General features: G+C 43.0%; 1 protein-coding gene across 1 annotated transcript; it reads right to left on the bottom strand.

Moving 5' to 3' along the window:
* Positions 1-415: 415 nt before the first annotated feature.
* On the bottom strand, positions 416-5,086 carry LOC116394851 (homeobox protein DBX1-B-like). The gene is made up of 4 exons (XM_031868202.1): positions 4,741-5,086; positions 4,080-4,163; positions 1,232-1,434; positions 416-1,057 (listed from the first exon to the last, which is right to left on the bottom strand). The coding sequence occupies exons 1-4, from the start codon at positions 5,084-5,086 to the stop codon at positions 782-784; spliced, it is 909 nt and encodes a 302-aa protein (XP_031724062.1). The 3' UTR covers positions 416-781.
* Between the last annotated feature and the right edge of the window lie 7,526 nt (positions 5,087-12,612).

Here is a 12,612-nt window from a genome sequence, read left to right as displayed (position 1 = left end):
CCCCCCCCCCCCAGCCCTCTACGGCTGCCAATGACTATAATTCAATGTGAGATAATGTGTCCATACAGTAACTTCATCTCTCAGCTAGCTAACCAGTGTAGGAGGTCAGAGGTCATGTAGTGGCAGCTCCTCTATGATGACTTTAGTTCACCGGTCTTCGTTGGTGACTCACTGAGCTCAAGTCCCCCTGCAGGTTGTGGGCTGTGCTGGTGCATCATTAAAACATGGTTCCACCTTCGGTCTGACACGTGCAATAAATTAGAGTGAATCTGGCATTCAGGTAACCAACGCATCAACGGGATGAGGTTTAAGAGTCAACACGAGTTCCAGCTGTCTTCAACCTTAAACCAGAGCTAAGCTAACGGCTAACAGCCTGTCATGTTTAGTTTAAAATCAGATGTGCTATGAACAGAGTTCATGAAGCAGGACACTAAACATCAACACAAAATGACACTTGTCAAGATTTATTTGAGAAAATATAAAGAATACAAATATGCATGAAAGACCACTTTGTATATTTAAGAGTTTTGGACATTTCAATCTACAAATATCTAAAATAACTGTATACTCTATTTACTGTATATTGATATACTGGACTACATATACAAGTCATATAAACAACACTGTACAGACATGGCGGAGTAGATGTAGTTATGTACAGAGAAGATTCAAGCACTTGTGGTTTTCGCCTCCATTCACCAGTTTTTGTGGAGTCATTGACAGCTGAGGGGGTCTCTTCAGAGGAGGCTGCTGTTTGAGAGTCTAACCAGATGTCTGCCTCTTATGACACGGTGATTTCTTCACTGTCCGACTCTGAGAGCTCCGACTGTTTGCCGGACTCTGACGGAGAGGAAAGATGGTGATGATGGTGATGGTGGTGAAGACGGGACTCATGGCTGTCCAGCCTGTGGCAGTGGGTGCTGCCTACATCAGTGAGGTCTGGGTGGGGATTGGTTTTGGTGGGGAGGGTCTGCTGTCGACAGCCACCTGTCGACAGCAGCTCCCTCTCTTTGGAGTTCCTCCATTTCATCCTGCGGTTCTGGAACCAGATCTTCACCTTCAAAGGACAGAAGAAAACCAGTGTGTGAATTTCACTGACCTCATCGACGACTAACCTCGTTCACAGTTATTAAATACACAATATGAGAGCCACGGGGAGCTGGCTCATTATATAACATGACTGTGTACAATACATTTGACAAGATGAAATAGTCCTTGAGGGGTACTGTACCTGGGAGTCTTTAAGCCCCAGTTTACTGGCGAGTTTCTTCCTGTCTGGTTTGCTGATGTATTTCTGCCTCTGGAAAGTTCTCTCCAGGGCCTTCCTCTGGAGGTCTGAGAACACAGCCCGCCTCAGCATGCCCCTCCTGGGTTTCCCTCTGGGGGCCAGGGGCCATGAAAAAGTTCCCGGGACAGGAACCACAGAGGATGAGGCTGGAGGGACAAAAGAGATTCATAAGCCATCCCTATATGATCTCATGGAAACACTGCATTGTAGTTGTCATCGTGCATTCTGCATCTGGCTAATGATGAAAAATAAATGAAATAACAATGAATCTAATTCTGTAAGACCCTTGGGACCCCTGTAGCCAACTTTGAGGAGATGGATTCTACAAAAACATGGGATTACTACACAGAACCACAGAACAGCTGCTGTTCCCAAATTCCCAGAAAAAGCAGACGTGAACAAAGAAGAAATGATCGACGTCATTTATAAAAGATGGAGAACTAGTTTAGCTCATTATCTAATAGCAAGCCATCAAAACGAGGTTACAAGGTTCCTTCATTGTCATTGCACAACAGGACTGCGCAACAAAATGAAGTTTAAAGTCATTTTGCTACATAAGTAAATACACACAAAATAGAAAGTATTTTACGGTGGAGGATGAGGATACAGTACGGACTTAGAGAGCCTGAGGAGAGAAGCTACTCTGAACAGATACATACGTAGGTGCGCTGTAGGAAATCACTAGTGATGGCTACGTGTCCATGTGCAGAGAATAATGGCTTCATCAACTGTACTGTGGTATTAACATTACATATATGATTTAGTTTTGTCCTTACTGCATACATTAACAACAGATGATTGATTTCTAACATTTAGACACATTGATGGCACACAGACGGTTTACAGCCGCTATGAGCAGCTACTGGATGATGACGATGATGATGAGTATGAGTGCATAAGTCATAATGTTGGGCTTTACATTTCTGTGCAGTTGTTTCTGTATCCGCTGCTAAAGATGGAATAGTTTCATTCCACAATTCATTGTACAATTTGATTAATTAACAATTATTTGCATTAATAACTTTAATTTTGTCCTCTGATGAAGAGTTTCTTAGCATCTTGAAGGTTGACTCGTACCATTCTGAGGAGCCACCAGAGTGTGAATGGGTGAATGATGACGTGTCTTCTGAGCCTTCTGGTAACTGAGCCTTCTGGTATTTCTGGCTTCTTTTTGTTTGTGCCTTTAATGTGTCTAAAATGTTAGAAATCTATCGATCTATCATACTTTCTTGATGTTCTTGTTTATTTAGTAAAAATGCAGTTTCTGAACGGATAAGTTTGAATGTGATTTATGACTAGAAGCTTTGAAGCTGCTTTAGCAGGATTTCTGCTAAACTTCTACGTTCCTCAGGATCTCAGGGAAGAGTCATCCCTTCTGATTTCCATCGTTAGCACACAAGCTCCTGATGCTGCCGATAATATACTCGTTCTGCCTGAAATCTGGCGTTAAAAAGCCCCAATTTGTCCAGCAGTGGAAACAGAGCGTATGCTAATGAGACGGGCTCTCCAAAGCTCAGCCCACACTGCCTCTAATGAGGCATGAAGGAGGCTTGTATGGGCTGCAAATGCACAGAGAAAAGTGATTGTGTTGTAATGAACAGAGTGGAAAAGGCCGTCGACAGGCCAGTATATTACAGGCCCATTAAAGACAGGTCAGTATAATGACACAGCTTAGCGCTCTTCATGAGCTACTTATCAAAGCTCTTCTCTCTACATGTTCATATGTGTACAACTAACCAATATGCTATGCAATATTGGTAAATAAATCAAATCAATGTGTGTGTGTGTGTGTGAGTGTGTCTGTGTGAGAGCTAGTGTGTGTGTGTGTGTGTGTGTGGTTTTGGCTCCTATTGGTCACGGTGAGGGATCTTTGTGGGGTTGCAGAGGGGCTTGGTGGGAAAACGACGGCGCATGAAGAGGCGCTGAGTTCCTGAGCTGGGAAGAAACCCGCCTCACATTTAGACCGTGACAAACGGCACTGATCTGTTGAGAGCGTGACAAACTGGACTAATTTGTAGATTGGGACAACTGGTGCTAATGTCAGCAGTCAGTGCGCCGCTTAACAGACCTTCAAATTGGCGGAGCTGATTCCAAGCTGTCCAGAGAATTCCCATGCTAAACGGCTGAGACCACATCAGCATCATCATCAGCATCATCATCAGCATCATCATCAGCATCATTAATAGCATCAGCTGGTAACATGTGCAGCTCAAACCATTCACGAGCTGTCACATCATTCAGTGAGATCTGTGTGGACAGATGTAGCTGTAGTCACAGATAACGTATGAATCAGGTATATCCATGAAATAATTCATTCATATATTAATCAATATCAGTTTGAAATGTTCAGTGCCAAACGGTAGATATGGATGCATCATATTTTACAGACAGCTGGAGGTCTGACACACATCTGTACTGTAACCCCACGTACATTCATTACATTGATCCAAAGCGACTTACAATTCAGATCCTATCACACCGTAGGCACAGCTACAGGAGCAGCTTTATACTGCACGTAGTGCACGTACTGCAGTATGATGCTGATCTTGTTTATTTGTGCAGTATATTGTAAATAGAAAAGTGAAAGCTAGATGTCAAAGGGATCAATGTGTGAATATGTGATGTTTGGAGATGTTAAGCTTCACAGTCTGATGTCGGTGGTTCTTGTAACTGTTTTAATTGCTGTAAATTGTGTCGTTTATGTTCTTGTTAATGTTGCGCGTTCTCAGATCCCTCTTGTAAAAGAGATGTTCATCTTTAAAGAGATGAAAATGACTCTCAGTCCACCAACCTGTGAAATAGGAAGCTCTGATGAAAGGATGAAGGCCTCCATCAAAGAAAGGCAGAGGGAAGGACTTGGTCTGAAGACTCTGGACTGAGGAGCAAGTGGAACAAGAACATATTGACTGAGCTGATATTTCATAACATCAACAGGAAATACCACAGACACAAATATATCACAATGATAAATATAAGGAACATTTAAATATCCAATATTTTAATAACTGGGCTGAGGGACAAATAATTGATTGAAAAAACAGATAACAACATTTTTAAATTGTTTCTGATGCACCTCGGCAGTGTTTTTATTGGCCATACGCTAATTTACTGGGCCTGACCTCTGTCTGTGTAAGAATGAATGAAATGTATTATTATTATTACTATTATTATTATTATTATTATTATTATTATTATTATTATTATTTATTATTATTCAGCAGTTTGCAGAGCCGGAGAGTTGATATTGCAAAGGCTATTGTGAGATACTACTATTACTACTAATTATAATAATCATAATTCTAATAATAAATAATATCGTAATAATAATAGAAATACATATTTTGTCATATTCTACTGATCATTAGGCTACTAACAGCAGCTGCTACCTTCATAAGAATCATAACTATCATCATCATCATCATCATCGTCCAGTACACCGGCCTCATACTCACCGCTCCGTGTCGACGGTGCCAGTATCGCACTAACACCGAACTTCAGGTAGCCGGAGTCCGGGCAGGCAGTGTGCGGAGAGCCGGAGCTCTGAAGCACAGAGCGCTCCGTGCTGGGTTCTAACGCCCGGGATGGGCCGCACGGTCCCACGCTGAGCGGGAGAATGTCCCCGGGAGTTCTGGAAGAGAAAGTCCTATGTATGTAGCTGACCGGCTGGCTCAACCGGAGGAGATCTTCTACCAGGAAGCCTGAGTGGAATGAGCGGTTCAGGGGCGAGGAGAGAGCCGCAGCGGGACGCAGTGAGCTCGGGTACAGAGGAGGCGGCAGAGCGCTGCAGGGGAACATCATGGTCGTCCAGTCTGGAAAAGTTTCCAACTTTTTCTTCTTTAGTCTGCAGAGAAGCCTCGAAGGAGAAAATAAAGAGGGACCCACAGGCACGGTCACTCTGCGCGCTGTGCGTCTCTGCGCCCTCTTGGAGAGGTTTTATACAAGGCAGTCACTTCTACGCACACACACACACACACACACACACACACACACACACACACACACACTCAGGCACGTGCACGTGTGCACGCGCACAAGTTCTGCCCTCAGCCTCCGCCTGAATCTCTTTGAACAGTAAGGCCAGACTGACGGGATTGGTCAACGGCCCTCTGATGCTTTTGGGAACCCTCATGGTTTGATCTGTTGTATTTATTGTAATTCATGTGTGTAATAAATGTCATTAATGCACTCATGATACTGATGAGATGCACACATGAACAGGACTCCTCGAGGTGTTTTACGTCTGGCCCGTTGGATTATGTGAGAGCTATAAGAGGCTGAATGTGTTCTTACTGTTGAAGAACCTCTGAAGAACTAATCACTCACATTAATGCAGCAGACAGAGGAATACACAGAACGAGTATCTCTACACAGGCCCGTATTCAGACAAGGACACCCCACAATTAGCAAAGTTTAACTAAATATATTAATAATATGAATAATAATAACAACAATAAGGACTCTCACAAACAGATTGTAAAGCCCTCTGAGGCAAATTTGTAATTTGTGATTTTGGGCTATACAAAAATAAATTGAATTGAATAATCATAATAACAACAACCCCCCCTTCCCAAAAGCAGCCACACATTAAATCATGACATCCGGTTCTTTCTGTCGGTCGGAGCGGCACCATTATCAACGTGTCTGCTTGTGATGAATGTGTTGTGATGAATGTAATGACACAATTAACCATTAAGGACTCTGACAAACAGGCCCATGTAGTCTCTTGTGCATCGTCAGGACAGGCCTGTGAGAATAATGATTATGATAATTACAATACTCATGTTATTCAAGTCACTTAAAGTCAATTAAATCATTTCAGGTATAAAAGATCTGCACAACGATTTCTGTGGGATTTCCCCCAAAAAATCGCAGCATTTATTTTTCTACTTGAATCCAGGTTGTTTCATCATCATCATCATCATCATCATCATCATCATCATCATCGTCATCAACGTCATCGATTCGCTGTCATCCAGTCAAGTTGGAAACAGGTGTCCTTGGTGTCCTTTTCCACCTAAAAGGACTGAAAGAGAGCGAGACTTAAGTCAGCTTTGTTTTGGTCTCCTTTGATCATGTAATCGTCTGAATGTCCCCCGTTGACTTGAATGAGTGTAAAATGAGTCAAAGTTCAGAACCACAGAACACCCACTGTCCCTGAATGTCCCCTGGCACGCTGCTTTAGGCTAAATGGAGGAAATCGTCATTCAGATCTCGGCAGTAGGCAAAATGTTTGTGACCTTTGGCATTGATGTCTTCTTATAGATTGAGTTTGTGATTGTGAAATAAAGTGGTGGTGGTGTTTGGACTTCACAAAGATCGAGGAGAGGAACAAAGACTTTCAGAGAAGATCTGGTCTCTCTTGACTCTCTTGATAAGACCTGTGACTAACGGCATTTGAGCACGTGCTGCTCTCCTCTCCGTTCATCCTCCATGAGCTCTGAAACCAGCATCGTTTCTCCCTCTCTGTCACCGGGGTCACCAGCATTACGTCCCGGTGAGCAGTGACGCCCAGGAAGGACTGAATGAGCATTAACTGATTACAAGGCGTGGCTTCTTGTCCTGCAGCACTCTGCTCTACATCCATTGACAGTTGAAGCTGACTCCTCAAATGTTTTCGGACCAACTTTTCGGGTCACAAGTCCATTCTGTATCTTTACTGCTGAGGTTAGAACCAGAGGGGCTGCTATCAGATGGTCGTGTGTGGTCTGATTTACGCCGAACATAAGATACCGAACCAACTGAGGCATCTGTGCCTTTACTTCCTAGTGGCCACATGCTCCAGCAGCTTTAACCAGGAGGCTTAACCCACACTGAACACAGCAGCCTTCTCATTCTCCAGACATTTCAGGCCCAAATCTATACACACTTAGATAATATCATTTTGAAGTCATCATGATGAAGTGATCCACTCTTCAATAAAAACAACCAATCATTAAATATGCAGAAAATTTCTGAGTGGCCGTCCTGCCGTGAAATATGACACCTTAACCAGAACCAGAACCAGAGAGAGAGAGAGAGAGAGAGAGAGAGAGAGGGAGAAATAGTTGCATTCAAAGCATTTTATTCCTTCAGAAAATCCCTCTATTGTATTGAAGTGGAGCAGATGGTTCCCTGGGAGGGAACATGGGCATCAGCAGAACTAATGTCTGCTGCTGGTCCCACAGACAGACCGGCCTGCTGCTCGATTCTTAACCAGCACAACAGCTGTCGGTGACTTAAACACCAGTTAAGACTCATTTCTAATCTATCAGCCTCTTGAAGTCTTACAACAGGAACCCTCCCCACCTTACTGGCCCAATTGGTTACACATGCAAAGAGGGGAAAACAACTAAGGCTGTGTCTGTGGTGAAGTAACTAGTTAAGCTCTAAGCCTCCAAGTTTGAACAAAAATGGAGCAAACAAAGCAAAGAGACAATGCTGACTAGCCTTGAACGTGTTGTCAGAATGACGGGATGAATGTTTCACAAGAAGCTTGTTAAAGTCGTTTCCCTCTGTTTGTCTTGGAGGCAACAGAGCTTAGCCTGCACGCTACATGAAACTACATAAATCGATATGCTTTGCTCATCAGAGGCAAAAGAGCTTTTGGGCTACAAATGTTCATTACCAAGTGTGGCAGGTGTCACGTACAGAACATCACATCACGTTCGCTGGTGGAAGGTAGTTCGGTCTACAATGAACCCAGTTTCTTCCTGAAGCTTCTCTGACTGCAGGACACGATGCTGGCTCAGCTGAACCAGCTCCTGTCCATTGGATCAGAGTCACATGAACAGATGGACACGTCAACAAACACATTAGCCAGCAGTCATCATTATCTGTATGTGACAAAAATACCAAAGAACATAAGAGATGATTCATTGAGTTTAATATCTTTTTGTGGTTTATTAATACTTTTTACAGTTCATGTAGAATAAGCGTATACTTTTAAAATATGGTAAATGTTATATGGACTTCAACTTTTATAGATATTTTCTCGTCTTCCGACCACTCAAAGCACTTTTTGTGGGTAAATACAGAAAATGGTCGTCAACTTTTAGAACACAATCTCGTGTGCAGAGACAGATGATGTGGCCGTCCTTCAATCAGAGGGTCGGCGGTTCGATCCCCGGCTCCGCTAGTCGCATGTCGATGTGTCCTTGAGCAAGACACTTAACCCCAAAAATGCTCCCGTAGCCGAGCCTACGATGTAGAGTGTGATGGAATCTGAATTGTAAGTCGCTTTGGATAAAAGCGTCTGCTAAATGACTGTAATGTAATGTAATAATGTAATAATGTAATGTAATGTAATAATGTAAATGGACGGTTCTTCACGTGCATGAACATCCTCCGGTTCCTAACAATGCAACATCACCTATGACATACTTTCTCACATGTATGTGACGGAGACGTCCCTCTGAGCATTCCGTGTTTGCTGAATATAAAGTGGTGCACTCGCACGAGCCACCAAACAGAAACACTAAGAAGGAGCTCGGGCCGCTCTCTGCCCTGTGTAGCCACGCTGCCTTCACTGTCTCCATCTACCCAAACATCTCACCAAAATGATGTTAAATCAAAGTATCAGCTATGACAACTTCAATTTGTTGTTGTTGTTTTGCACAGTTTTGTTCCACATATATTAATTGATAGCGACCAAAGTTGCGCAGTGTTGCTAAAAACTTGCATGAAGCATCACAACTAGAAACATGTAGCGGAGACAAAGACAAACACCTCAGTTCATTGTATTAACAACATGAAGCACTATCTGTAGGCACATCAGTACCATGATTTAAAGTGACAGAGGGATACATATTCACACACGTCGTCTTTGTTGGCCTTCTGATGCATGTACGTACTTGTGTCCATGTGATCAGCATGTGAGTCGAGCATTAGCAGCTGCAACATGCAGCTTGGTGCCTCGCTTTAGAAATAGAAAAGTCACAAGTTCAAAATGTGAGCGAGCGAGAATATTAGAGCGACACAAGCTTGTAAAAAGGTGAAATGTCATCATGGAAATATTGTATACTGTTTCAATACAATTGCCAATAGTATCATCTCTCTCACTCCTCCTGGAGCCCACTCTCTCACTCTCTCTCTCTCACTCTCTCTGTCCCTCTGCGTGTCCCTGGGCCAGAGCATCTGTTTCCAGCCAGTGTGGAACAGAGAGGATTAGTGGGGCCTTCAGTGTCGAAGTGCGACGACAAGTATTAAAGCCATATTAACTTTCCATTAAACATCACCTCGCTCTGTGGAGGGAGAGAAAGACACAAGCCCTGGGATAAAGCCCCTCAGAGAGAGAGTGTGTGTGTGTGTGTGTGTGTGTGTGTGTGTGTGTGTGTGTGTGTGTGTCACCCTCAATGCACCTGTTCCCTCAATGTACTTTTCTGCACTGGAAAAGACAATGCAGAACAATACTGAATGACACACAGAGTTGTTTCATTCAGACTCAGTAGTTCTGTTATGGTTGTCAGTGACATCATCAAACTGTGAATATCAGTTTTCAAAGCATTGGGAAGAAGAAGCTGCATGAGAATATTTATTATATTTGTATCATATGTCTATGATATGTGTATAAATATCACAGACTTTAAACAGATAATTATAATAATATAATGATACAATAAGAAAAGAATGTAGCCTAATGGAATACATGTTTGTTGGTTTCAAAAAGTCTCTTACAGCCCACGAGGTCAACTGACTGAAAGTGAATTCTACCTTTAAAACGTCTGTAGCTGCTCATTGTTATCTTAACAAAGAATGAAATGAGGACGTGTTGTGTGAACGGTCTCACCCTGCAGAGAAGCATCACCGTCTCTGCAGCTCCCGTCCGGCTCTTAGTTTCTTTCAAACCATCGTTTTGGTTTTAGTTTGAACTTTAAATAATCTAGAGTGACTGTAATGTAAGCAACAAACTGTGCATATTCATATCCCAGCTAATACTCAATGAGTGATAGAATATTGCAAAAATGACCGTAGAAACCAAACTTGAACACAAAGTGTAAAAGCTGAGAGTAAAGCAGATGCAGGAAGTGACGTGTGTCTATGACCTCATTATAGTGAAACACTGTGGTCCAGTATAGTGGGATGCTGTGTTTAGGTTCCATCTGCTTTTACTGTGTCTAAGGCTAATGAATGACGGCTGGGAAGCGGCCTTGAGCTATGGGACACAAGCGCAGTGCAACTTGAGTTGCCATGTTTGAGGGTTCCAGCAGACGTTGCGAGAAATAAAGGGATGCTGTCCGCCGGTGCTTTATGGCTGTGCTCGACCTGACAGAAATTCTTGGCTACGCTTGTGCACCAACAAGAGAGCCTTTCATCCTGTGCTGAGCCCAAATGATACAACACATGACCGCTCCTCGACCGTATCCTTATGAAATGTGATGCAAGCGACTGCGACAGCAACAAAATCAGCAGCGTGGCGTTTTTAAACGTTTGTTAGACACCACGTTTCTATTTATGCAGACAGCAACCTCCAGGTCTGACAAGTGAAGCCATGTTTAAGAGTCTTAAAACTTGCATTCTCTCTAGTGTCCACCAGGGGGCGACTCCTCTGGTTGTATAGAAGTCTATGAGAAAATGACTCTACTTCTCTCTTGATTTATTACCTCAGTAAACATTGTAAACATGAGTTTATGGTCTCAATCTCTAGTTTCAAGTCTTCTTCAATACAGCATGATGTTCATTTAGTACATTATGGTCCATTTAGAGTCAAACAGACCATAAAGCAGGGGATGCTTTAGGGCGGGGCTACTGTGATGGACAGGTCTCTGACCAGAGATGTTGTCCGGTTTGGAAGTTGCTTTGTCTCACAACTTTACCCTTTCACAGTGTGTTTTCACTTCATGGAGGTTACAAGTGTTCAGTGTTTACTTGTACTTAGCTCTACCCTATCGAGTCACTTCTGGGGGCAAAATTAACAAGATGGTGACGACCAAAAACCAAGATGGTGACGGACAAAATGCTGAACTAAAGGCTTTAAAACCATAGTTCACAAACCAATGGATGACGTCACTGTGACTACGTCCACTCCTTATATCCAGTCTGTGGTTTATTCCTGTCGCTCGCTTTGAAAGCGTCGTATGAATGAGGAGCAGCTTCATTTCACTACAATTCAATTCAATTTTGTTTGTATACCCCAATATCACGAATCACAAATTAGCCTCAGAGGCCCCTCATTCTAAATATGAACTCTCTTTGGTGACCCTGTGACCTTTCATCTGTTGCCACCATCAGGCCACAATTACATGTTGTCTAATACTTTGATCTAAGACCAAATGCCTGTGAAATAAATACAAATTTGACATTATTGTTTTTCAATATTGCAATCTAGCTAACGCTTAGGTGAGATGGTGAACATGGTATACAAATGATAAAATATCTGCTGAACCTCAGCATGTCAGCAATGTTATTATGGCCATGTTAGCATGCTGACATTAGCATTTAGCTGAAAGCTGCTCCACAGTGCTGCTAGCATGGCTGCAGGCTCTTCGTTTTGTTTCTATTCATCACTTCTGTTCATTGCATACAACCACAGCATCATTGATGCATCACTTGTTTGCCTGCAGTTTTGCAGACACTGACACTGGCTGGAAGTGGCGTTTCACTTGTATTAGCAAACTCATGGAGAGTTCTAAGCAAAGGTTTATACACAGTACAATCTATATTACAACAGCAATATTTAGTTTTTTAAACTTCATTCCCAGCACGTGGGAACCAGAATGTCAGAACTCAATCTCTGGATGCTTAAATCTCACTATGAAATACTCACTTGTCAGTGACCAGCCCCATGAATTTTCATCAAGCAGAGTGTGAGAACGTCCTCAGCATACTGAATTCATACAATACAAGTAAAACTTGACCGAAGCCATAAGCCCGTGTTGCTGACAAATATGAGAAATTGCTCGCCTCGGTGTCCCCATCGCAGCCTCGGGACACTTGTGACATAGAGCACGCTCACTGAATGCTCATTAGTTATAGATTGGTCATGGGAGCTCAGAGCAACACATCGCTGTGCTAACAATCTATCCCATTATAAGAGCTCCCATTCTTCTCTTCACAGCCCATTCTGCTCTAATCTTATTGGAGTCTCATAACGTTCTGCGGCCCTTCAGCGGGAGCTCAAAGCACCTGGCAGGTTGTTTAGAGGGGAGCTTGTAAATGCCTGTGGTTAAAGTGAGTTCTGGGGCCCAAACACAAGCCGAGCACTGCCGGAGAAGAGGGGAGGGGGACCGATGTGGTTGTCAAGTCCACTTTACATTTTGGTTTTGTCACTCGTTGGGGAGAAAAGAAAGTGACCCAGTGCTCACAGCAACGTGTTGCTTCAGTTTACTTACTTCTGCTTTTTTTCTTGG

The sequence above is a fragment of the Anarrhichthys ocellatus genome, unplaced genomic scaffold (genome assembly GCF_004355925.1).
Source record: "Anarrhichthys ocellatus isolate YVR2014 unplaced genomic scaffold, GSC_Weel_1.0 scaffold41, whole genome shotgun sequence".
Classification (NCBI taxonomy): Eukaryota; Metazoa; Chordata; class Actinopteri; order Perciformes; family Anarhichadidae; genus Anarrhichthys; species Anarrhichthys ocellatus.
This window is presented reverse-complemented; position numbering and strand designations above follow the sequence as displayed.